The 23,786-nt window shown below is 28.4% G+C and overlaps 8 protein-coding genes and 1 pseudogene across 9 annotated transcripts; 7 read left to right on the top strand and 2 right to left on the bottom strand.

The window, feature by feature from the left end:
* Positions 1 to 34: 34 nt before the first annotated feature.
* Positions 35 to 4,045, bottom strand: LOC122519163 (SPX and EXS domain-containing protein 4-like). 2 transcript variants are annotated; one of them, XM_043638459.1, is made up of 2 exons: positions 3,676 to 4,045; positions 35 to 3,303 (listed from the first exon to the last, which is right to left on the bottom strand). In XM_043638459.1, exon 2 carries the CDS (start codon positions 3,248 to 3,250, stop codon positions 467 to 469), a length of 2,784 nt encoding a protein of 927 aa, XP_043494394.1. In that variant the 5' UTR covers positions 3,251 to 3,303; positions 3,676 to 4,045; the 3' UTR covers positions 35 to 466. The 2 variants fall into 2 exon arrangements, with proteins under 2 accessions (XP_043494394.1, XP_043494395.1); XM_043638460.1 differs by having other exon boundaries at positions 3,804 to 4,045.
* A 368-nt stretch (positions 4,046 to 4,413) lies between these two features.
* On the top strand, positions 4,414 to 5,134 carry LOC122519169 (mitochondrial import inner membrane translocase subunit Tim16-like). Its single transcript, XM_043638470.1, has one exon. The coding sequence runs from the start codon at positions 4,536 to 4,538 to the stop codon at positions 4,932 to 4,934; it is 399 nt and encodes a 132-aa protein (XP_043494405.1). The 5' UTR covers positions 4,414 to 4,535; the 3' UTR covers positions 4,935 to 5,134.
* Positions 5,127 to 8,064, bottom strand: LOC122519164 (exonuclease 3'-5' domain-containing protein 2). The gene is made up of 7 exons (XM_043638462.1): positions 7,754 to 8,064; positions 7,361 to 7,502; positions 6,978 to 7,277; positions 6,783 to 6,907; positions 6,276 to 6,667; positions 5,745 to 6,097; positions 5,127 to 5,661 (listed from the first exon to the last, which is right to left on the bottom strand). The coding sequence occupies exons 1-7, from the start codon at positions 7,987 to 7,989 to the stop codon at positions 5,461 to 5,463; spliced, it is 1,749 nt and encodes a 582-aa protein (XP_043494397.1). The 5' UTR covers positions 7,990 to 8,064; the 3' UTR covers positions 5,127 to 5,460.
* Positions 8,065 to 8,452: 388 nt separating this feature from the next.
* Positions 8,453 to 9,707, top strand: LOC122519168 (DNA excision repair protein ERCC-1). The gene is made up of 5 exons (XM_043638468.1): positions 8,453 to 8,686; positions 8,761 to 8,828; positions 8,903 to 9,097; positions 9,172 to 9,357; positions 9,461 to 9,707. The coding sequence occupies exons 1-5, from the start codon at positions 8,611 to 8,613 to the stop codon at positions 9,662 to 9,664; spliced, it is 729 nt and encodes a 242-aa protein (XP_043494403.1). The 5' UTR covers positions 8,453 to 8,610; the 3' UTR covers positions 9,665 to 9,707.
* On the top strand, positions 9,707 to 12,403 carry LOC122519166 (phospholipase A1-like). The gene is made up of 7 exons (XM_043638465.1): positions 9,707 to 10,306; positions 10,427 to 10,577; positions 10,734 to 10,896; positions 10,972 to 11,099; positions 11,440 to 11,759; positions 11,980 to 12,073; positions 12,215 to 12,403. The coding sequence occupies exons 1-7, from the start codon at positions 10,240 to 10,242 to the stop codon at positions 12,357 to 12,359; spliced, it is 1,068 nt and encodes a 355-aa protein (XP_043494400.1). The 5' UTR covers positions 9,707 to 10,239; the 3' UTR covers positions 12,360 to 12,403.
* A 1,424-nt stretch (positions 12,404 to 13,827) lies between these two features.
* LOC122519742 (phospholipase A1-like) lies at positions 13,828 to 15,507 on the top strand. The gene is made up of 7 exons (XM_043639409.1): positions 13,828 to 13,894; positions 14,033 to 14,129; positions 14,238 to 14,400; positions 14,476 to 14,603; positions 14,710 to 15,029; positions 15,157 to 15,253; positions 15,363 to 15,507. Exons 1-7 carry the CDS (start codon positions 13,828 to 13,830, stop codon positions 15,505 to 15,507), a joined length of 1,017 nt encoding a protein of 338 aa, XP_043495344.1.
* Positions 15,508 to 15,978: 471 nt separating this feature from the next.
* On the top strand, positions 15,979 to 17,627 carry LOC122519733 (phospholipase A1). Its single transcript, XM_043639400.1, has 7 exons — positions 15,979 to 16,045; positions 16,120 to 16,213; positions 16,330 to 16,492; positions 16,591 to 16,718; positions 16,818 to 17,134; positions 17,241 to 17,337; positions 17,483 to 17,627. Exons 1-7 carry the CDS (start codon positions 15,979 to 15,981, stop codon positions 17,625 to 17,627), a joined length of 1,011 nt encoding a protein of 336 aa, XP_043495335.1.
* A 472-nt stretch (positions 17,628 to 18,099) lies between these two features.
* Positions 18,100 to 19,746, top strand: LOC122519425 (annotated as a pseudogene).
* A 501-nt stretch (positions 19,747 to 20,247) lies between these two features.
* On the top strand, positions 20,248 to 22,416 carry LOC122519424 (phospholipase A1-like). Its single transcript, XM_043638834.1, has 7 exons — positions 20,248 to 20,265; positions 20,573 to 20,658; positions 20,929 to 21,091; positions 21,159 to 21,286; positions 21,369 to 21,688; positions 21,802 to 21,880; positions 22,266 to 22,416. Exons 1-7 carry the CDS (start codon positions 20,248 to 20,250, stop codon positions 22,414 to 22,416), a joined length of 945 nt encoding a protein of 314 aa, XP_043494769.1.
* The last annotated feature ends 1,370 nt before the right edge of the window (positions 22,417 to 23,786 follow it).

Genomic DNA, 23,786 nt, shown 5'->3' with positions numbered 1-23,786 from the left:
GTTTTTATTTAATTTTTAATTAAAAAACCACATATATGGTTGAAAGTTTACTTTAATATATTAAATGTTCATACTAGTTCATACTAGTTGACGATAATTACTTGCGCGTTTCATACAAGGGATATAACTAACATACAATGGATGATATTTGAGAGTATCAATTTAATTAACTAAGATTCGCTAATAAAATGCATATTTATCATACAGGTGACATAACATGTAAATTTTAGACTGTTTATACACATTATTTACATCTAAAATTATTCTCATGATCGCATTTTACAATAAATAATACTCACAAATGCTTAATGGTTATTGTACAATGACAAGGAACAAAAATGTTCAAATATTAAAATCTATATTTTCCATACATCTATAAATCTGCAATGAGATAAAAAAAAAAGAGAAAATGATTGATTGAATATTATACATATATATACATAAATATATATGCATATGTATGTGGCTACATGACAGCACTTAATTCTTCCATAAAATGCTTTTTAAGTTCATGAGAAGTAAAGTCATCACCATCGTTATTTTCATTAAAAATATCTTGTACAGTCCCAGTTATCGTTTCTGTAGTATTTAACAACTCTGTTGCTTTATTATCCGATTCTGGTATACCAGAATCTTTAGTATCTATTTCCATTTCGTTCCTTAAACATTGGACATCTTTTAATTGTTCTTTTTTATTTAAAATATTTCGATTTGTTTCGTTATTGCTTTGCTCTTTTGTCAAATTATTACTAAGAAATCTTCTCAGAGCTGTTAAGGGTGGTAAGGGGAAACCAAAGTCGATTAATTTAATATAGCCATCCTTTCCGCAATTATTCCTAATTGCCACAGCGGTTGTCAAAATTTTTTCCGAAAATTTTCCTTTACTATTGTCAATTAGCAGTTCATTGAACCAATTCATTTTTTCATCTGATAATTTTTTTCGTCTCATAACCGTCTGCATATTTAACATTTTTCGTTTATAAGTGTTTGTATTTTTTTCTGCCCTTTCAAGATATTTCGAAGCTTTCTCTAACTTCCAATTCAATTCTTTTATTTGATCTTCCTTTTGTTTGATGTTTCCTTCTAATTTCCTTCTTTGTTGAGATTCTAATGAAATAGTTTTCATTAATTTCTTATTTATTACCTCAAAATAGTTCACTCTACTTGATAATTCTTCGATTAATCTTTGCTTCGATTCTAGACTTCTTTTATTATTTGCTAATGACTGCGTAGATGTTGCTCTTGTGTTTAATTTACTTGTTAACATCTCAGCTTCTTTCGACTTGGTTTGTAATAATTTATTTTGCTTTCTTAGATTAGTTTCCATTTTTTTAAATACAATTAGTTGATTGGTTAATTTTTGAATAATTTCTTCTTGCATTTTCGATCTCTGTTGTAACTGTTCGTGTTCGTAAAATGTGTCATGAGCAGTTAAATTACCCAATATTTGTTCTATTTTATTATTACTATAATTTGTTGGAGAACTATTGTATAAATTTAACATTTTTTTCTCTAATATAGAACGTGGCATAGAATCAGTGAAAATATTCCTTTGTTGAATATCGCCAACCGCTTCTATTTTCAAATGTTCTCTATTTACTGTTTCAGTATTATTAAGGTATAAAGGGTTTCTTCGTAAAAAGAAATCTTTATTTTTTATTGTAAAATCTTCATGATTATTACATGATTCTTTTGCAACATTAGATAAATTTATAGGATAATCCTTTAATTTGATAACAGATGTAACTACAGATTTATGATTAAGCTTCTCACAAGAGTTATGAATTCTTTGAAAATTCTGTTTTGCGTTACCTTGCCCCGTTAGTTCTTGAACAACATCACATACATCATCAGGATTACCAGTTACTTTTATTGTAAATTCTGTTTTTCCTATTTCTGCATGATTATTGTTGTTTTTAATATTACTTTTGTTATTAGTTTTCACATCGAATTCAACTTGTTTATCTGTATTGTTATCTGAAATATCGCTATTGTGTATAAAACCTACATCTTGCTCTGATGTACTACCAATGGACTTTTTAATAGATTTCATTATTTCTTCTCTAGTTCTTCTTTTACGTTTCATAGCTGCTCTCATATTTGGTATAACATGTACTTCATCTTTACCAAAATTTTCCTCTATGTCTTCATTAAAGACTTTATTTTCTTCTTTGATGCAAACAATATCGTCCATATTTAACACAGGATCAGTAATTTCATGAGTCTTTGTAAATGAATTACTAATGCATAAAATGGATTGAGAAGTATCGACTTTCTCGTCCCCACTTTCAGTACCAAAAATAATTTCAACATTTTCCCTGTTATCAATAAGAATATCTCCTATTTCATGCTTGACAGGTTCTTTGTAATCCGTTCTTAAACTTACTTCCGCATTTCTTTCTGTATCATCTTGTGTTTTGGCTGTACAATTGGTTCTGTTATTTCCTGAATAATCTTCCTCGTTTGCGCTCCTTCCATCACAAATTTGTTTCAATTTTTCTTCTATATCGTCATAGTTATCTTCAAATTTGCTACTTATATTTTCAGATTTAACTTCTGCTTTAATGTATAAACTTTCAGAATTGTTTAACGCAGGATCTTGATCGCCGTTAATATTACTACTCATTTTATCACTTTCATTTTTGTGCATAGTGGTATTGTTTTTCTTTACGAAATGATCTGTTTCTGTATTGCATTCATCGGAAATTACAATGATACCATCTTGAGCGCTATTTGTAGCTACATGATCTGACACATTATCTTGTACATTATCATTATAAGTATTCCTTACTTTCCTTACTTGATATATATTATCAGAAGTTTCAAATGTCAATGACTGAGAAATTTCATCGGTATCATGGAAATCAGAATCTTTTCCTTCAAGGTTCCCAGTGGAGGAACATTCGGTATCAATCTCAAAATATTCCATAGTTTGACTATCTTCACAATCGTTCTCGTTTTTGGTATGAATTAATTTCTTTCGCTTTTTAGGAGATTTTCTAGTAGAAGTTACAGTAAAGATAGATGGTATAGCGTTTCTTTTTAATCTAATCCTACCACTTTGTGCCACAGACCATTCATGAGGTTCAAAGTGTACGTGACAAAGAAAAGAATTATTTGATGGCTCCCAATCGGCTCTAGCTACACGCTCTTGCCAAATTTTTCTTAATTCTGGATCACGAGGAAAACATTTCATAATATAGCCTTTTTCACTACGGTTATTGCAGCCAACTGCTGCGCAACCAGGCATTTTTGCATATCCAAAGATTTAGTTGATTTAAAGAATATTTATTTGCAAATAGCCTACAAAGAATATTTCAATAAATATTTAACATCTAAAGAGAGATTATACATACTCTCTCTCTCTCTCTTTCTCTCTCTGCCACAACACACTCACACACAGAGAGAGAGAGAGAGATGTTATTACCAAATCATCATAAACTATTGTGTTCATTTTGTTTATATACGTGCAGAATTAATTTTTATAATACAATAATCAAACAAACAATTATACTAAGAAGTTTTAGGTAATTAAATTTTGTACACAGAAATTCGATCACACACTTGTAATTCTATTACAATAAGGAATAATAAACACACTACGTGACATGTGTGATCATTTTATGATAAGGTAATACGTTTACTATTATATTAGATTTTAATAAAAAATCTTACATGGTTATTTAATCGTATAAAGTATTGAACAAATTAGATTTCAAAATAGGACGCGTATCCAGTCGGCAGTCAATTATGTTGACATAAAAGAGAAGCTATCAGCTAAGTGAACACTTAAATATACTCACACTTTTTAAATTTTATTATTATATTTGTGCGACAAAAAATTGAGTACTTAGAATCTCTATTTGTAAACAATGATTAGGCTAATATTGTTTAACAATTATCATTATTAATTCGAAAGGTTAAGGAACTTGAAAATTCAACGCGCAAATAATATACCAAGTATCTAGAGTGAAGGATAACGTTAGATTTCGATACTCTATCGATAATCGAAGCGAGCTTACTATCGATACTCAAGTCGATACATTTAACATTTTATCGATTTATCTTAGAGCGGGAAAATTAATTTTTTCGTTTTCGATTTCCGATGAAATTATTTTATATTCAATCGGCTACACATTACGATTAATTTATTTGTTTGATTCTACAATTTGTATTCTTTCAACTTCGTCATATATACGTATATATAGAATAATGTTAACAAGACATTCAACTGTTTCCTCTGCTTCGATCATTTTAAATATGTGATACATATTGAATGTATATACATGTATACATTTGAGTGTTTTAATAGAAGAAGATATTAATTACAAATGAAATAGACATTTCTTTCCAAAGAAATATCGAAAATCATTTGAATGTTATTACTTTTACAAATTTTTCTAGTGAAAAATAAGTTCCAAGTTACTAAAAACACGTGTGCTCGCAATACGCGAGTAGCGCCATTAAATTCAAACGGAAATAGTTTGAATCGTTGAATTAAGTTCGTATAATGTTTAGTTAAATGCGGCGAAACGATGGCAAAATATTTAATACAAATTATTATTAGTGGATCACAAGTTGTCGGTAGAGCTTTTGCACGTGCAATACGTCAAGAATTAGCAGCAAGTAAGGAGGCTGCACGACAAGCTGGCGGAGGTGAAAAAGGTGCACGACATGCAGCGTCTAACCTTCGTACAGGCATGACTTTGAACGAGGCCCTACGTATTCTTAATGTCGAACGACCCGATCAAACCGAACTAATCGAACAAAATTACAAATATTTAATGGAAGTAAACGACAGATCTAAAGGCGGCTCATTCTATTTACAATCCAAAGTCGTAAGAGCAAAAGAACGTATCGACGAAGAAATGAAATATCAACCGCCACTTTCGAATAATAATTCGACTAAACAAGAAGCTTCCAAATCCTTCTAGTACATATATACTTACCTAATAATAAATATAAATTCTCTCGTCGAATTATAGTTATTTGTATATAATATGCTATATATAATACTATTAATAAATACTTTTAACTCTGTGATTGTTTGAAATAGATAAACAGTACGAGTTGTTTGTTGTTTGTTACGTAGAAGACATGACCTTATAAATAATTATATTCGTATCTAAAGAAATTCTAAAAGGTTATTCTATTTGGCACGATACATACATATTATTCAATGAAAACCTATATTTTAGGCTTATTATTTTAATAGAGATCTATATAAATAAATTATAGATATACAAATACCTCAAAAATTCATGGTGTTTTTCATAAAAATACACCATCGTTAAATATAGCAGGTATTAAAAAAGTAAAATTATTCCTAATTAGAGTTAAACAATATCTAGAAGTTTGTATGAAATGATTCATATTCAAGAGATATATTGTTTTCTTGATAGTCTTTTGGATATAAGTACTCGCTCTTATACGAGTCCTTTCAGGTACGTTTATAAAATCTTAATACATTAATCCTGCCGCTTTTGCATCTTCCGGATCTATTCTATTTTGTTTTTGACGAATGGTTAGTCGTTCTTGATTATGCCGTACTGACCACAAATTTGGTAAATGCTGTGGGTTCATGGTGGTTAGAAAATGTTCTCTCCACATTTTTTCCAATTCTACAAGACCGCCTTCCTTTTCTTCGAACCATTGGACTACCTGTAATTACGTATATTGTGTAATATTTATATTTATTTTATTAACTTCTCTCTTTATCGAAAAGCAAAAACAATAATGTATACCTTTAAGCCATGCGGTGGTTGTTTCGATTGGTTGCTGGGTTGAGATAGAGCATTTTCTAATTCTTCGTCTAATAAATTGAGTAGATTTGGAGTTATTTCTTGTTGTCCTGTGTATTCTAGAACAATACTTGCAAGTTCTTGTTGTCGTTGTAGCGGTAACATTGTTTCCTTGCGTAAAGCTTTAATAGCACAATGTAACTTTTTCCAACTGGAATGAGTGAGCGGGCCTGACAGAGGTGCATTACACATTTCTGCAAGCTTTCTTCTGAGCTGCAGATCGTGATTTTTACTGACCTCGTGACATGGTAGACATAATAATAATACATCATGAGATTGATGAGCCTTCATTACCACTAGAAATAATTCATTGCATATAAATATATTGTTAACATATTGAGGTGCATTTACTCTAATTCAATAAGCATATATGAATATAGATCGATAAAGTTAAACACATTATCCGTGTTTCTATACAAAAGCTTGACATCGCTGATGTACATTATTGCATCATTGTATCGAATGATAACTTACATGGAAAATATTTGCGATATTCTCTAGGTACTACATTTTTTCGAATAAAATTTTCCGAAGCACCACAAACTACGCATTGATTAACTTTAACTTGAGTATAATATTGACCAACTTCTCCTAACGCACGTCCCGATGGTTCAAATTTTAATCTCACTGTAAAGGGTTGTTCTTCGACGATATCAGCTAAATTTTTCTTGATATACCATTCTGCTTTTTTGCGATCACATGTGCACAATATATCTCCATCTGGTGCTTGTAAATAGCAATTATGATATAATGGTTTTTTTCTTATGGGTATGCTATTAATTTCATGCGCATTTGCATTCGATCCTTCTTTGATTACATTAGTAGTGTTATAATTATTGTTAACAAATGTTTTTTGATCCTTGAACCTTGAACATACAACATCGCGGTAAATATATACAAATAATAATTAATAAATAGTTTAATGCATATTATTCTGTTGCGGATTAATGCTTCTGCTTTGGAAAAATAAAATGTACCCACCTTACATTGATTACTCCTGTGGGTAAACCATGATATCTCACACCTTCATCTCTAGACCAAATTTTCCAAAAATATATTACCAATTTTTCGAAAAATGATAATTTTTGTTTGGCTTCTTGCATTACCTATTAGATAAACAAGAAAAAGTCATTACAATTGTTTGATTGTAATTTGTCTAAATATATATATATGTACCTGATGATAAATAAGAACCGATGCCATGGCATCACAAGCAGCATACACTACTTGATCGTCAGTAAGAGCATCCGCATCCCAATCACCACATCTTACTTCTATTAATTTTTCGATTTTTGTTCCAAGGTATTCTACACACATCGCTGCTAAACTTTTAGGAGTAGGAAGTTGAAGACGATCTGTTAACGTTCTTAAATCGAGAGTTCCTAAAACGGAACATCCATAATCTTTTTCTATTTTTTGTCCATCTTCGAAGGAGGCTACGCCAACTTTAAGTATACGGTTACTGGACAGCAATTTCTAAGAAAACATCCATATATCGTTATCGTTTGAAACATCATTCGTTTTATTGTGTCAAGATAATTATATATATATAAATATACCTGCAAATTTGGAGGAATGAATCCAATTTTACCAATACGAAATAAAGCACATACTCCATTATATGTTGCAAGTTGAAGTAAAGAAACGGGACCTTCGTTTACCCATTCGCAATCGAAACCTAGTATACCACCAGATAAATTGCTGAAAAAGTATACATTTTATTACATTTATATTATTCGAATAAAAATAATATAATATAGAAGAGATAACATTATTTGAAATATAATTAATGAATATTTGAAGGAAAAAAAAGAAGAAAGGTTTGAATGAGATTAAGGAAAACGAACGATAAAGTGTAAACAAACAGAGGCTCGGTTATTCAGTGAAATGAGAGAAAAGATAAGAAAAACAATGTATTATATTATTTGAAGGTTGCGGATGTTTGTACTCACCAATTAATACGTTGAACAGCGTAATCGGATTTTTCTAAAGAGTCAGCTAGAATAACTTGCTTTACTTCTATTTTTATTTCTTCTTTAATTTTATTGTTCGACTTATTATCTTTACGTTTTATACCGGAATATATGTTTTTGACGCCTCGAAACACGTTATTACGATACTTGGAAGCTAACAGGACTAATCCCACGGTTACGCAAACAAGAAACATGTTTTTACGTATTTTAAGCATCAATTAAATATCGAATTATAATATAAACTTAATATTCGAAATCTATTCATTAATATACAATTGTTTACTTAAATATAAATCAAGCATATAAATAAATTAACAATTAAACAATATAAATATAAAAATAAAAAAACGGCTCGATGATTGCTCTACAATTACATTTAGAATATTATTAATAAATAAAGTAGACGATTTGAAAACAAACGAATCATGAAATAATTTGTTTTGAAAATTCCGGTCCCATATGTTTAATAGAGTTGGAAATTTTCGATAATTTACGAGGAAAATAACATTACGATACGAATTTGATAGAGAGATATTTGTCTTAATTAGCCGAATAAGGTTCAAGGTCCCCCATAGCAAATGTTACAGCACATACGCGGCTACGGGTACACGTACGACTAATCCTAGCTTCATTCTTCTATTTTGATACAAATATTCCTTTAATTCGCTTCATCGTAGGGTTATATTTTGTGGCGCTACTGTGCCCAAATAACATACCGGTCTTCTTATTGTTTTTCTAATTTGACAATTTTAAATTGTTTTTCCTATTCGAAGAAATAAACACGGATTAAGTTCTATTAGGATCTTTATGTGCTTCGATATGCATCTTTTTGAATAATGAACAATAAAAGAGAGGGTTCCAATGACCAAAATACTTTTCCATCCAAACAAGTAAAAGCTAATGAATTTCCCGGTAAATCTAATATTTTTTCTCATTTCATCAACAATATCTCATTTTATACACACATTTCATTGATTATCTTACAGAAAATGCAGGACCATCGACAAAGAAGATTAATGTACGGTCTAATGCTATCCTTGTCAGCCCAAAACAAGTAAGGTTATCTAGGAAATTTCATTATATGATTTTATAATTAAAAGTAATTACGGATTATGTCAATATTTACAGAAAGGGAATCCTTTGTTGAAATTTATAGTCAATATACCTTGGGAATATTCTGACATTGTACCAGATTATGTGATGGGAAGGACTACGTGCGCTCTTTTTTTATCCATAAGATATCATCAATTGAATCCGGATTACATTCATGACCGTCTTAAGTCATTAGGCAATGCGTACAATCTTCGAGTCCTCTTGGTTCAGGTTAAAATATCTTTGATCTATGTTTTTTATTTGTTTCTACATTAATATCGATAATTAATTTGTCAAACATGCAGGTAGATGTTGCGGATCCACATCACGCCTTAAAACATTTGACACGAATGTGTATCCTCGCTGATTTAACGCTGATGTTAGCTTGGAATGTGGAGGATGCAGGAAAAATTATAGAAACTTATAAAATTTATGAGAACAAACCGCCTGATATAATAATGGACCGCAGTGGAACTGCTCCCTATCAAAAAGTAAATATAGTTTCATGGTTTTTTTTATTTGGATTTTTTTTTTTATTTATTATCAATAGTATGACATAAATATGCTATTTATTTTCCTTCTGTCAATTTTCAGTTGGCCAATGCTTTTACCACAGTTAGGTCTGTTAACAAAACAGATGCGACAACACTTTTATCAACGTTTGGCACATTAAAAGATATAGTAAATGCGTCGACTAATACTTTAGCTTTATGTCCTGGGTTCAGTTTTTTAAAAGCAGAAAGGCTACATAAAGTATTGCATGAACCTTTTTTAAAAACTAATTATAATAAGATTTAATATATATTTATTAAGAATATTTATTATTATGGTTAAAATATGTATTAAATATGTTAGACAATGTTTTATAAATTAGCAAGATAATGTTAAAAATAAACGAAGAAATATTTACTCCAGAATAATGTACAAGATTTACTTAAAAATTTGAAACGAACAAAATTTAATTTTAAGTTAATCTAATTGTAAGTAATATTCTTATAACTTAGATGCGTAGTTTTTATAATAAATTTCAAACGATTTTATATTAATGGTGGAGTAATCATGCACGGAAGTAATTTTCCAACGTAATGACTTGTTGAGGAAAACAAATTATTGCTGATAAACTTAATGCTTATGATTAACACAATTTGGATATTTCAAATTTCGTCGTTAGATAATATGTACTCAATATCCATTACTTAAACATTTTTTACAAATGTATAAACTATATACGTCCTTATCTTAATTGCAATGTTTAAGTTGTAGTGTCTCTGTGAATAGTATAAATAGTAATAGGAAACATATTTTTCCTGCCAAAATTTTTTTGATTCGGGATATGTGTTTTTGTTTTTAACTGTAAATAAAAATAAGAAAAGATGATTTTACAATATTTGATATTATTTGCGTGTTTTGTGGGAATACTGCATAATTGTTGTGCAGATGGTAAATTGTCTTGTATATTCTAAAAATCATTTTGATCTCATGTTAGAATTTTATTTTATTTAAGAAATTTTTCAAAAGTTAATAGATTACTTTAAAAATATCAATTTATTATTTTCATAGATAATACGTCGTCCCATAAAAACAATTTATCCCATTCGAAAAAAGATTCGTTGCTTCCATCAATAATTCCAAAAGATGGTATATCAAAGAAGCAAATTATTCCAGATTGTTACTTTGGTGTTGATATGCTTTCGATTGTTGTTTTTACAAGGTAATGATTAACAGATTATTTATGCATGATGTTAATGATTATTTAGATTAAAAACGTATCGGTATTTTCTATAATAGATCAATATCCTTTTCTTTTCTTTAAGCGTTATTATTAGAGTATCAAATAAAAATATATAGAATAATTGTACATTTTAAGGAAGGATAAAAATGGTATTAATCTTACGACCAAGAATCTAACGAGTTCTGGCGTATTTAGAAAAGATAAATTAATACATCCAGTTGTAATCCTTATACATGGTTTTATTTCAAGTCCAAATAATTCTAATTACGAGAATTTGGCACACGCTATGTTAAAAAAAGTATGATTATTCAAACATTTATTACGAAAAAAGAAGTACTTTTGACGAATTTATTATAATATATATCATTTTAAGGAGGATGTACTTATAATCTCAATCGATTGGAAACAGGGGGCTTGTGATGGCGGCTTACCTATTCTTAGATACCCTGGTTATATTGAAGCCGTTAAACATACGCATGAGGTTGGCAAATATGTTGCTAAGTAAGTAACGGAAAACATATTATAGTAAATATAATATTTAAATATAGTAGAATCCTATATATAACGCGTCAAAGATGGATCGACTATTGTTTTCATATAACACTTGAAAAAGAAATATGTGTAAATTGAGAATTACATTGTTGTCTTTATCCCTACTAATTCTTTCTTTTTCGTAATTGTTTTGTTTATTTTGTATTTTTCCCTATTATGTTATCAACAATAGTTTGTGGAAAAGAAGAATCTTATTGTGTGTACTTGTTGCCCGATAATGTATTCTTACATATGTAACATATTAATTGCGTTATATTACATGTTAATATTATTTTTGTTCTTTCTATAGCATTACCAAGATACTCGTAAAAAATTATGAGGTGCCTATACAAAACATACAAATAATTGGACACAGTTTGGGCGCACACATTGCAGGTTTTGCAGGGAAAGAAATTCAAAATTCAAAATTAGGAAAGTATAAGCGAATTACTGGGCTTGATCCCGCTGGGCCCTTATTCTCGAACAAGAAATGTTCGGACAGACTCTGCAAAACAGATGCAGAATATGTTCAAATTCTACATACAACTACCTTAATCGGAACGGACATGCGTTTAGGAAACATTGATTTCTATATAAATGCCGGACATTCTCAACCACATTGCAAACTTAGTACGTATATATTAGATAACAGGTGTAATGAATGAAGATAAGAATTTAAAATAAAATTATCTAATGTAAAAGAAACTATTCGTTCGCTTTTAATATTCATTTTTGTCAATAATTTTCACACATTGCAACAAAAATAATACAAAAGTCTGTTATATTATTCACTTTGTTATTTCACTAACAAATGGAACATATAATTTTTTAATAATCTTTACATTTACAGATGTGGTTTGCTCTCATTCTATATCTGTGGAATACCTTACCGAATGTATAAAACATAAATGTTGTTTAATTGGTATACCGTGGCAGTATTATTAGTAAGTATTATGGTGATTTTTTATATTGATTTTTGTATAGAATGAAAGTGGAATGGTCGTCATGCGTTTAGTTTATAAATAATATAAATATATCGAAAATATTATATTATTATATATGCAACAAATTAATTTGATTTTTAGCCAAAAGACTCCTCTTTCAAAGTGCACAGAAAAAACTTGCGTTTGTATTGGATTGAACACAAAGAATTATCCTGCTGGAGGCTCATTTTATGTACCAGTTGGAGCTAAATCTCCCTATTGCTATAACAAAGGTGTTAAGCTTTAATTAGAAAAGGAAGTTTTTATAAACGTTAATACATGTAATAACGAATAAGTAATTAAATTATATACATAGAAATATTTGTATATGTATATATATATATATATTTACATAAATAATAATATTATTGTATTAGTTATTGTATCTTCGTTTTGTCTACATATGTAAAAAATATTATTATAAATAAAAGATGAACAAATTATGAGAGTTGATGCTATAATTTGAAGTCGCATAAATTATTTAAATATGTATTTTTGTTTCATATATCTTACAAAATACATTTTTCAAAAAAATATTTTTTTGAAGGGAGTATGCACCAATATAATTGCGTATTTAATGCAAATGTACGATTGTCCATTTATCTTCAAATGTACATGCGTATACTGCTCGTTTAAATATGATAACATTAATGAGTACATAATGATGATAGGTTACAAGCAAATGCATATCTTTTCAATTGTCCAAAAATAAAACGACAGTAGATATGAAAACGTCAAGTTATGCACAAAATAATGATAATAAAGCAAATACTTTCAATTAGCTATAATGTTTTTACATTTGATATTTCGAATATATTTATAAATCGCGATAGATCTTTCCACGTTGGAATTCTAATACTATTATATCTGGATGATCTATTATTTAGACACAAAATGTTTTTTTCTTTATATATGCAATAAGTTTTCTTCTATCGGCATTATTAGTATTACATGTATATTGTTCACTGTTCGACCGAACGAATTCTAATCATAAAAATGTAATATGGAGATAACAGTGTAAAAGGCGTGACAACGAAAAATAAGCGGAAATGAATAAATTTTATATCAAAAACGTGATTGCTATAAAATCATCGTCCGAACACTTTTTTTGTCTTCTCATTATTTCGGATAAGGAAGCTTCTACTGTTCAAGTCATGGCGCCTATGCATCCAGAAGATGAAAAACATAAAAAAAAAATTAAAAGTACAGTTATTTGAATTAAAATAAAATACATTTTTGTCTATATTCGTGGTACACGAGCGTATTTATTTTTCTTAATACATAATATCGAGAATATTTGTACATTGTAATAGAGTAAAAATAAAATTTCAGGTTTATTGTTAGACACGTTCAGCTAATAAAAAATTCCAAACGATTTTGAATTCACGAAAAATCACTTCACAAGGAAGCGAATTTACGAGAAAAACATGAATTATTGCCGATAAAAATATCGATACTATTTTTTTCTTTATGATCAAACCCTGACTCATTTTCAGATATAATAAATTCAATTGTTATATGATATCTATTCGATACTTACTATTTCTATATTTTATAAAAATGAATAAACCTAATATGAGACTTATCTTAATCGTAATATTTTTATTTTAATGTACCCGAATAGTATAAATAGTATTAGATTTATTTGTATTGTTAATATTCTTCAATCGGAATAAGTTTGCTTTAGTTTTTACAATAAATGAAAATTAGAAAAGATGAATTTCAAATATTCGTTATTATTTGTATGTTTTCTGGAAGTGTTAAATAATTGTTACGCAACTGGTAAACTGCTTTGCATTTTTTAAAATTAATTTAGATCGCGTTTGAACGAATTTTTTACTTGATAAATGTATACAAATGTACAATTGAAAAGATAATAAATTTTGTTGGAAAAAACGTAAAGATTCATTATTTTCATAGATTATTCGAAGTTAGAAAAAAATGTCACGTTGGAAAGAACCCTAATTCCTGATTGTTCTTTCAATCCTGAGGATGTTGTGTTCTTCGTATATACAAGGTAAAATGATTAAACGATTATTTATTACTTTTACTCAATATGTAAGAAATACTGTTGATTATTTCTATAGAAAAAAACTTTCTGACAAAAATATTATATATACTTTAGACAAAAACGAGATGGTATTATTATTTCGGAACGGAACATGACGACTTTCGAAGTATTTACAAAATCAGAAATAAAGCAACCAGTTGTATTCATTATACATGGTTTCCTCTCATCTGGAAATAATAAAAATTTCCACGAAATGGCGAAAGCTTTGATAGAGAAAGTAAAACTTCATTATGTTAAAATTGAATGATTACAATATTTACATCTTGATGAATAAATTATTGATAACTTTTAGGATGATTTTCTCGTATTATCGACCGATTGGAGAAAGGGTGCTTGTGGTAATCGTGGCAATCTCGGCCGATTAGCTGGTTATTCCACAGCCGTTCAAAATACACGTCTTGTTGGGAAATATGTAGCTAAGTAAAAAGCGAGAAAAATATATTTAAACTTCGTGGTTTAATTAATATTTATATTCTTTTCTCAATATTATTATTATTATTATAATTTTTCTCATTTATTATCGTAGATTTACCAAGAAACTCGTAGACAATTATAAAGTGCCGATGACAAATATACGATTGATCGGTCATAGTTTGGGTGCCCATACTTCAGGTTTTGCTGGAAAAGAAGTTCAAATTTTAAAATTAGGAAAATATAGCGAAATTATCGGTCTTGATCCTGCTGGGCCATCTTTTAGAACGAAAGGATGTGCAGACAGATTGTGCAACACAGACGCGCAATATGTTCAAGTTTTTCATACGTCAGCTGTATTAGGAAAATATTCGGAGATTGGTACCGTTGACTTTTATATGAATTATGGAAGTCATCAACCAGGTTGTACTCTTGGTACGTATATATTAAATTATAAGTTCATTGAATGAACATTTGAAGTAATCATTTTTTTTTGTTACAAATGTTTATACATTGCGATAAAAATAATGCAATAGTTTTGAAATAATTTTTACATTGACAGATCCATCCTGTTCTCATACGAAAGCCGTGAAATACCTGACCGAGTGCATAAAACAAGAATGTTGTTTAATTGGAACACCATGGACTAGTTATTGGAGGTATTTAATATTCTTCAATATTATCAAGTTTCTTTTTTTATGTCGATTGAATTTAAATATTTTTATTGTTTTATATAACGATTTATTAAAAAATCCTTTTTATTTTCAGTGTAGGGGAACCTCTTAGGGATTGCAAAAGAGACACCTGTGTTTGCGTTGGATTGAACGCAAAAAGTTATCCTGCTAAAGGTACATTTTATGTACCGGTTGAAGCAAATGCACCTTATTGCCATAACGAGGGCATTAAAATTTAATTATAAACAAAAGTACACGAAAATGTATCTATTAATGAATATTAAATGAATAAATGAACAGTCAAATAGATTTTTTTTATACATTTGATATACTATTATATATCTTATGTTTCGCTTAGGACACGTTTAACTAATAAAACATTTCGAACGACTTTGAATTTACGTGATAAATGTAAATTATTATCAATAAAAGTATGAACGTTGTTTCTTTTTGAACATGCATAAACTCTAGGACATATCCGAATGTAAAAAGTTATTTCGTTTGATAATATCTATACTCGCTGCACGTTATTTTAATATTTATACAAATTATATAAAAACACTGAATTTTTGGTCTTATCTTTAATAATATATATTTTTTTATTGCATTTCAATAGTATAAATAGTATGAGAAATTATTTGCATTTGAACTATTTTAAAATCGGTATGATTTTGTTTCTACAGTATAAATAACAAAAAAAATTCGAAAAGATGAATTTAATATATTCGATATTATTCATATGTTTTATCGGAGTGGTAAATAATTGCTACGCGGCTGGTAAATTACTTTACATTTTATACAAATTAATCGAGAGATCCCGTTAGAATGAATTTTATTTGATTTTTGGACAGATTTGAGGACACTGAGAAATGGTACCTTGGATAGAGGCATGCTTGCGGAATGTACTTTTAATGAGAAAGATATTGTATTTTATGTTTATTCAAGGTAATAATTTCGATTCTATATGCGTACGCGATTTTGTTGATTATTTTTCAAGAAAATGTAAGTAAAATTTGTCAAAAAATATTACTAGTTATGAAATAAAAACTGGTATACTTTAGGGATATGCGAGATGGTATTATGCTTAAGAAAGAAACTTTAACGAATTACGATCTGTTTAAAAAGCCTACAATATCACATCAAGTTGCATTTCTTATACATGGTTTCCTTTCAACTGGGAATAATGAAAATTTCGTTGCAATGGCTAAAGCTTTGATAGAAAAAGTAAGATTTCATAATTCGGTTCGAAGTATGATTAAAAAAGAAATTTTTTGTTGGAAAAAAGTATTCTCGCGATGAACGAATTATAATATTATTTTCAGGATAATTTTCTGGTAATGTCGGTCGACTGGAAGAAGGGTGCTTGCAATGGTTTTGCTTCAACGAAGGATGCTTTGGGTTATTCCGAAGCCGTTGGTAACACACGTCACGTTGGAAAATTTGTAGCTGAGTAAGTAGCATAAAACATATATTACTAAATTTTATATAAGCTTCACAAATACTTTTATTTTAATATATTTATTTGATCATACACTAATTTATTCTACAGTTTTACAAAAATACTCGTAGAAAGATATAAAGTGCCGATGTCAAATATACGATTGATCGGTCATAGTTTGGGTGCCCATACTTCAGGTTTTGCTGGAAAAGAAGTTCAAAAGTTAAAATTAGGAAAATATAAGGAAATTATCGGGCTTGATCCTGCTGGACCGTATTTTCATAGAAATAAATGTCCGGACAGACTTTGCGAAACAGACGCAGAATATGTTCAAGCTATACACACATCGATCATATTAGGAGTATATTATAATGTTGGTACAGTTGATTTCTACGTGAATTATGGAAAACATCAACCTGGTTGCAATGGTAATATTTTTCTATTAAAATGAAAAATCGATTATATCCAACGTTTTGTTATATGATTTCGGAGTTATTATTAGTTATTATTTTTTAATAATTTTTACATTAGGAGACCCATCCTGTTCTCATACGAAAGCCGTGAAATACCTGACCGAGTGCATAAAACAAGAATGTTGTTTAATTGGAACACCATGGAATAGTTATTTGAGGTATTTTACATTATTCAATTTTCTACAATTAGTAATGTTGATTCCGTTAGGGAACAATGTAAAATGATCAGTATATATTTATTCTATACACATTATTATTGTTGCTTTATTTAATAATATAACTATAAATCTTCTTTATTTTTAGCACTCCAAAACCAATTTCTCAATGCAAAAGAGACACCTGTGTTTGCGTTGGATTGAACGCAAAAAGTTATCCTTCTAAAGGTGCATTTTATGCACCGGTTGAAGCAAATGCACCTTATTGCCATAACGAGGGCATTAAACTTTAATTATAAACAAAAGTACACGAAAATGTATCTATTAATGAATATTAAATGAATAAATGAACAGTCAAATAGATTTTTTTTATACATTTGATATACTATTATATATCTCATGTTTCGTTTAGGACACGTTTAACTAATAAAACATTTCGAACGACTTTGAATTTACGTGATAAATGTAAATTATTATCAATAAAAGTATAAACGTTGTTTCTTTTTGAACATGCATAAACTCTAGGACATTTCCGAGTGTAAAAAATTATTTCGTTTGATAATTTCTAGTCTCTCTCTCTCTCGCTGCACGTTATTTTAATATTTTTGGAAAATATATAAACGAAATTTGTCTTATCTTTAATAATATTTATTTTTTTATTGCATTTCAATAGTATAAATAGTATGAGAAATTATTTGCGTTTGAACTATTTTAAAATCGGTATGATTTTGTTTCTACAGTGAAAAAAAAAAATAATCAGAAAGGATGAATTTGAAATATTCGATATTATTCATATGTTTTGTGGGAATGCTGCACGATTCCTATGCAGATGGTAAACCATTTTGTATTTTGAAAAATAAAAATTGTGATCGAATTTAAATTTCATTTTTTTTTACTAAATGATAAACGTGTATACAATTAAATGTATAATTTATAAAAATTGAAAAATATAAAGATTCATTATTTTCTTACAATTATATTATTCGATATTAGGAAAAAATGTTACGCTGGAAAGGGTGAACATGACTCCTGATTGCACTTTTCATGAAAATGATGTTTTGCTTTACGTCTACGCAAGGTAATAATCAAACGATTATTTATTGATTTTATTCCATATCTAAGCGATTATATTTTCTATAGAAAATGTAACGAGAATTTAAACAAAAATATAATTTAACAATGAAATAACAATTGTATATTTTAGGGATAAAGAAGATATCACTATTCTCACGAAATGGAATTTAACAAGTTACGAATTATTTAATCAAGCTCAAATATCCCATCAAGTTGTATTTCTCATACATGGTTTTATTTCAACCATGAGTGAAGATAACTTCGTAGACATGGCACAAGCTTTGATAGAAAAAGTAAGTTTTTATAATTGCAAAGAATAAGAATAATAAAACATTTACTAGGAGAAAAGTGTATTTATTCGATTAATTTATTACAATATATATTATTTTCAGGATAATTTTCTTGTAATCGGGATTGATTGGAAGAAGGGTGCTTGTAACGGTTTATCTAGTTTTTTGAATTTAGTTGGTTATCCTCAAGCCGTCAGAAACACCCGTATGGTTGGAAAATATATATCTGAGTGAGTAGCGAAAAATGTGTCGCAAAATTTCATTGTTTTATTAATGTTAATACACAATATATATATTATTGTTGTTGATTTATTTTTATAGGATTACTAAGATACTCGTAGAAGAAAAAAAAGTGCCGATGTCAAATATACGATTGATCGGGCACAGTTTGGGTGCACAAATCGCAGGTTTTGCGGGAAAAGAAGTTCAAAATTTAAATTTAGGAAAATATAGCGAAATTGTCGGTCTTGATCCTGCTGGGCCATCTTTTAGAACAAATGAGTGTCCAGATAGATTATGCGAAACAGACGCAGAATATGTTCAAGTATTGCATACATCGACCATGTACGGAACATACAAAGAGATTGGTACCGTTGATTTCTACGTGAATTATGGAGAAGGTCAACCTATATGTTTGAAAGGTATTTGATCAAAATTTAAATAAAAATATTTATAGAAGATATATGCTCGCTTTTATTAATAATTTTTGTTTAATAATCATTTGTAGAACCAATCTGCTCTCATATAAAAGCCGTGGTATATTTTACGCAATGCATCAAACACGATTGTTGTTTAATTGGGACACCATGGACTAGTTATTGGAGGTATTTAATAATCTTTAATATTTAAGGATTTATTTCTATTGATTTTATAATGAAAAATTCTTGTAATTTTTAGCAAACCTTTACAACTTTCTAAATGCACAAAAGAAACTTGCGTTTGCGTCGGGTTGAACGCAAAGAATTATCCTGCTAGAGGCTCATTTTATGCAGCAACTGCCTATTTACCTCCATATTGTTATAAAAAAGGCCTTAAAATTGAATTATAAAAAGAGTTGTTATACATCGAAATGCATATTTATTAACAGATAAATAAATTAATTATATACAGTGGCTCTCACGTATTTGAACACTTGATTATATGAAATACTTGATTAATTATAATCATTATATTATACAATACTTACAGAAATAATATTAACATTGTAAGTTTATATTATATTTTTTTAAGTATGTTTTTTTTTTTTGCTTGAAATTTATACGCGAATGAATTCTGGCAATAACAATGTAATATTTACATAACAGTGTAAAAACAAACAGTTTCCTTATCAGTTAGAATATCTGAAGTATTTTATTGCAGACCTAATTTAAATTAATTAAAGTTAATCAAATAGAAACAAAAGAAAATGTTGCATTTTAGTATATTTATTTTTTCGCTTGAATTAATAATATCAATAAAATGCATCTTGTATAAAGGTAAAAAGAGAAAATTTTTAATGTAAATAAGCACGGAAAATAAACAATTTAAAACGATTTTAAATTTACGAAGAATGACTCGTCTAGGAAGTGTATTTATAAAAAAAATGTAAATTTTTGCCGATAAACGTAAGGACATTTTTGCATATTCGAATAGAAAAAGTTATGTCATTAGATAACATCCACTTCCTTCTTGTTTTTTTTGTCAACATTTTGATATTTATTACGATACTTATATATTTTATACAAATGCATTAACCAAATTTTTCTTATCTCAAATATAATATTTCAGTTACAGCGCTTTTGAATAATATAAATAGAAATAGAGTTATTTCCCTTGCCAGTATTCCAAAGTCAAGATTTTTCGTATTTTTTACGTATGCATTTCCGTATTTACAGGTGATCAAAATCGAAAAAGATGAATCTAAAATACTTGATATTGTTAATATGTTTCGTACAAGTGTTAAATTATTGCAACGCGGCTGGTAAACAATCTTTCATTTTTATCAAACGAATTTAATTTCATTTCATTTCAAAATTTATATATACATGTGTACAATATTTTGAAAGATCATTTTCGTAGGTAATTCGTCGTTACCAGAAAATAATTCGTTACAATCAAAAAGCTTGATTCCAAATTGTAACTTTAACATTAATAAGGTTGGATTTATCTTATACACAAGGTAACAATCAAACGATTATTTGTTCTTATTTTAATAGACATTATTCAATTATCAACTAACCATATAATTTAGGGAATATCCATACGGTGTTTATATTTTGGAACGGAATTTAACGAGCTACGATCCATTTAAAGAAGCTCAAATATCGCGTCCAGTTACATTTCTTATACATGGTTTCCTTTCAACTCCAAACGATACAATTTTGTATAACTTGAGCAGAGCTTTAGTAGAAAAAGTATGAACATAAAAAGTGGGATTATCAAAACGTTTTTCACTAATAAAAAATTACAAATTATTATCAGGATAACTTTTTTGTAATCTCGTTCGATTGGAAGAAGGGTGCTTGCGATGGTGGAGCTCCGTTTATCGAGTACCTTGCTTATCCCAAAGCTGTTGAAAATACACGTCTCGTTGGCAAATATGTTGCTGAGTAAGTGACAATAATCATATTCCAAAATTGTATTCTTTAATATTATCAACATGTAATATATATATTTTATTCCATTGGATAGATTTACCAAGATGTTGGTAAATAAATATAAAGTGCCGATGTCAAATATAAGAGTAATTGGGCACAGTTTGGGCGCACAGGTTTCTGGTTTTGCAGGAAAACAAGTTCAAAAATTAAATTTAGGAAAGTACAGTGAAATTATCGGGCTTGATCCAGCTGGACCTCTCTTCAGATGGAATCAATGTTCGGATAGAATTTGTGAAACGGACGCTGAATATGTTCAAATTTTACACACATCGGAACTAAAAGGAACAATGACGTTACTCGGTACCGTTGATTTCTATATAAATTATGGAAAACATCAGCCTGGATGCGGTATTGGTACGTACCTATATATTTTATTTTATTGATGCAAAGGTTTAATATTTATTAATAATTTTCAAACAATGATATATCAAAATAATACAAAAGTCGATTAATTTTTACCTTTGCAGACGAATCCTGTTCTCATGCAAGAGCCGTAGAATACTTTACTGAATGCGTAAAACGTGAATGTTGTTTAATTGGAACGCCGTGGACTACTTATTGGCAAGTATTTTGTATTCTATCAAATGTTGCATGTTTTATTATAGATTCTGTAATAGAAAGCAAGTAAAATGATCGTTATACATGGTGATTCACTAATTTTTGCCACCAAGATAGCTCCGAAAGTATGATAGTAGCAGAAATGTTTATGAAACAAAAGATGCATGAAAAATTTGGGAGTATAATATGACGTCAGTTTTTTTTTTTTGCTAGGTTTAGTCACTTCCGAGATTTAAAAGTCAAGTTTGTTTTTTTGAAATAGATTCCTATGTTTTGGCACTTATTTTCTGATAACAGCTGTCATTGCGATATATACATGTATGTTATTATCATTTTATGTTAAGATATGTAAAAAAATTTCTTTAATTTTTAGGGATGTAAGTCCTTTTTCGCAGTGCACAAAAGAAACTTGTGTGTGCGTTGGTTTAAATGCAAAGAAGTACGCAAATAGAGGTTCCTTTTATGTACCAGTTGAAGCCAATCCTCCCTATTGCCATACTGAGGGTTTAAAGCTTGAATTGTAAAAAAAAAATTACTATTAAATCCAAATATATATATATATATATGTGATAACGAGTAAATAAATAAATAATAACATTAATCTATTATTTTCTTTGTGGATACATTTAACATACATATTTCAAAAATGCGTATATATAGAAAATAAAAAATGAAGAGAATTCGTAGAATAAAAATAAGATAAGTAAATAATTTATTTAAATATTTCAAAAATGTATTTTTCTCGTTTTGGTATATGTCAGCGTAGTAAACATATTTTGGAGAATTTATTTTAAAGATACTTGCATTGATATATTACGTGCTCATGCATACATATTTATTTATCGCGAAATGTGTATATTTTTTGTTTGTTGTAAATAGTTGTAAACGATAAAAAAAAGAAAAACTTTATCCTTGAGGTATTCTTAAAATACTAGGAAAAATGCTAATAAAAAATAAATAAAACGCTAAGTTATTTCGTTATTTTCGATTTTATGTACAAAAAATGATTAAAAAACATACACTTAATTATAATCTTTTTTTATGTTTAATACATAAAAATAATTGCATTGTGTAATATATAATTTTTGTTTGAAGTATTTAATCGTTAGAGATGATGTAATAACACGCATAATAAAATTACATTGATTATTTTGTTCCAATCTTGTAAAATGAATTTTTTCACGATTATTAGGCTGATCTTCTTAAATAAAGTATGATATTTACGCATATAGCGTTTATAGTCGTTCCGCATACAAATTAACTTTGTATCGAAATTTATTCCATATTGTACATACTCCGATGAATAATTAATTAGAATGTCACGTATAGGAATTAGTTATATTATAATATATTACAGCTTTTTACATTAAAAGGTATGAATAAAATAAAAATACTTATTGTATATATATATATATATATATAATTAATTTAAGTTTTAAATTTTTATATATAAAAATATATAAAGAGACTGATATAAATAATTATGTGTATTTTTACAATTTATAATAATATGAAGTAGACATTGTACAAAGTATATCCTTTTAAATACTTCTGATATTAAGAAAGAAAGAGAAAGAGAGACAGACAGACAGACAGACGATATAAAATAAATAATAAATAGTTTTCAATATATCCCATACCGCTCATGTCACATACACTCAGCACATTAACGTCATCATATAATAAATATTAAAATTGTTCAATTTTATATTTCTTCTTGAGGTTTGTGTGGGGGAATATAAATGATGGATTAAAGTTTAACATTAAAAAATCATTTCTGTCATGATCGTATATAAAAAAAGCTTATGCTCTTAATAATATGACATAGTTATTATTTACCAATTTTCACTTAACTAGTTGCTTAAAAAAACATGCATTATATATTTCCAACTGT

This window comes from Polistes fuscatus, unplaced genomic scaffold, assembly GCF_010416935.1.
Source record: "Polistes fuscatus isolate 324 unplaced genomic scaffold, CU_Pfus_HIC Scaffold3, whole genome shotgun sequence".
Taxonomy (NCBI): Eukaryota; Metazoa; Arthropoda; class Insecta; order Hymenoptera; family Vespidae; genus Polistes; species Polistes fuscatus.
This window is presented reverse-complemented; position numbering and strand designations above follow the sequence as displayed.

Coding starts and splice junctions, on each gene's coding strand:
- LOC122519168 (XM_043638468.1), top strand. CDS start 8,611: ATGAACAATAAAAGAGAGGGTTCCAATGACCAAAATACTTTTCCATCC. Junction 8,829..8,902: donor TCCTTGTCAGCCCAAAACAA/GTAAGGTTATCT, acceptor CAATATTTACAG/AAAGGGAATCCTTTGTTGAA. Junction 9,098..9,171: donor TTCGAGTCCTCTTGGTTCAG/GTTAAAATATCT, acceptor TCAAACATGCAG/GTAGATGTTGCGGATCCACA.
- LOC122519733 (XM_043639400.1), top strand. CDS start 15,979: ATGAATTTAATATATTCGATATTATTCATATGTTTTATCGGAGTGGTA. Junction 16,046..16,119: donor AAATAATTGCTACGCGGCTG/GTAAATTACTTT, acceptor ATTTTTGGACAG/ATTTGAGGACACTGAGAAAT. Junction 17,135..17,240: donor ACATCAACCTGGTTGCAATG/GTAATATTTTTC, acceptor TTACATTAGGAG/ACCCATCCTGTTCTCATACG.
- LOC122519169 (XM_043638470.1), top strand. CDS start 4,536: ATGGCAAAATATTTAATACAAATTATTATTAGTGGATCACAAGTTGTC.
- LOC122519424 (XM_043638834.1), top strand. Junction 21,092..21,158: donor GCAGAGCTTTAGTAGAAAAA/GTATGAACATAA, acceptor AATTATTATCAG/GATAACTTTTTTGTAATCTC. Junction 21,287..21,368: donor GTTGGCAAATATGTTGCTGA/GTAAGTGACAAT, acceptor TCCATTGGATAG/ATTTACCAAGATGTTGGTAA.
- LOC122519742 (XM_043639409.1), top strand. CDS start 13,828: ATGAATTTCAAATATTCGTTATTATTTGTATGTTTTCTGGAAGTGTTA. Junction 14,604..14,709: donor GTTGGGAAATATGTAGCTAA/GTAAAAAGCGAG, acceptor TTATTATCGTAG/ATTTACCAAGAAACTCGTAG. Junction 15,030..15,156: donor TCAACCAGGTTGTACTCTTG/GTACGTATATAT, acceptor TTACATTGACAG/ATCCATCCTGTTCTCATACG.
- LOC122519166 (XM_043638465.1), top strand. CDS start 10,240: ATGATTTTACAATATTTGATATTATTTGCGTGTTTTGTGGGAATACTG. Junction 10,307..10,426: donor GCATAATTGTTGTGCAGATG/GTAAATTGTCTT, acceptor TTATTTTCATAG/ATAATACGTCGTCCCATAAA. Junction 10,897..10,971: donor CACACGCTATGTTAAAAAAA/GTATGATTATTC, acceptor TATCATTTTAAG/GAGGATGTACTTATAATCTC.
- LOC122519164 (XM_043638462.1), bottom strand. CDS start 7,989: ATGCTTAAAATACGTAAAAACATGTTTCTTGTTTGCGTAACCGTGGGA. Junction 6,668..6,782: donor ACAGGAGTAATCAATGTAAG/GTGGGTACATTT, acceptor TGTATGTTCAAG/GTTCAAGGATCAAAAAACAT. Junction 6,098..6,275: donor ATATCGCAAATATTTTCCAT/GTAAGTTATCAT, acceptor AATTATTTCTAG/TGGTAATGAAGGCTCATCAA.
- LOC122519163 (XM_043638459.1), bottom strand. CDS start 3,250: ATGCCTGGTTGCGCAGCAGTTGGCTGCAATAACCGTAGTGAAAAAGGC.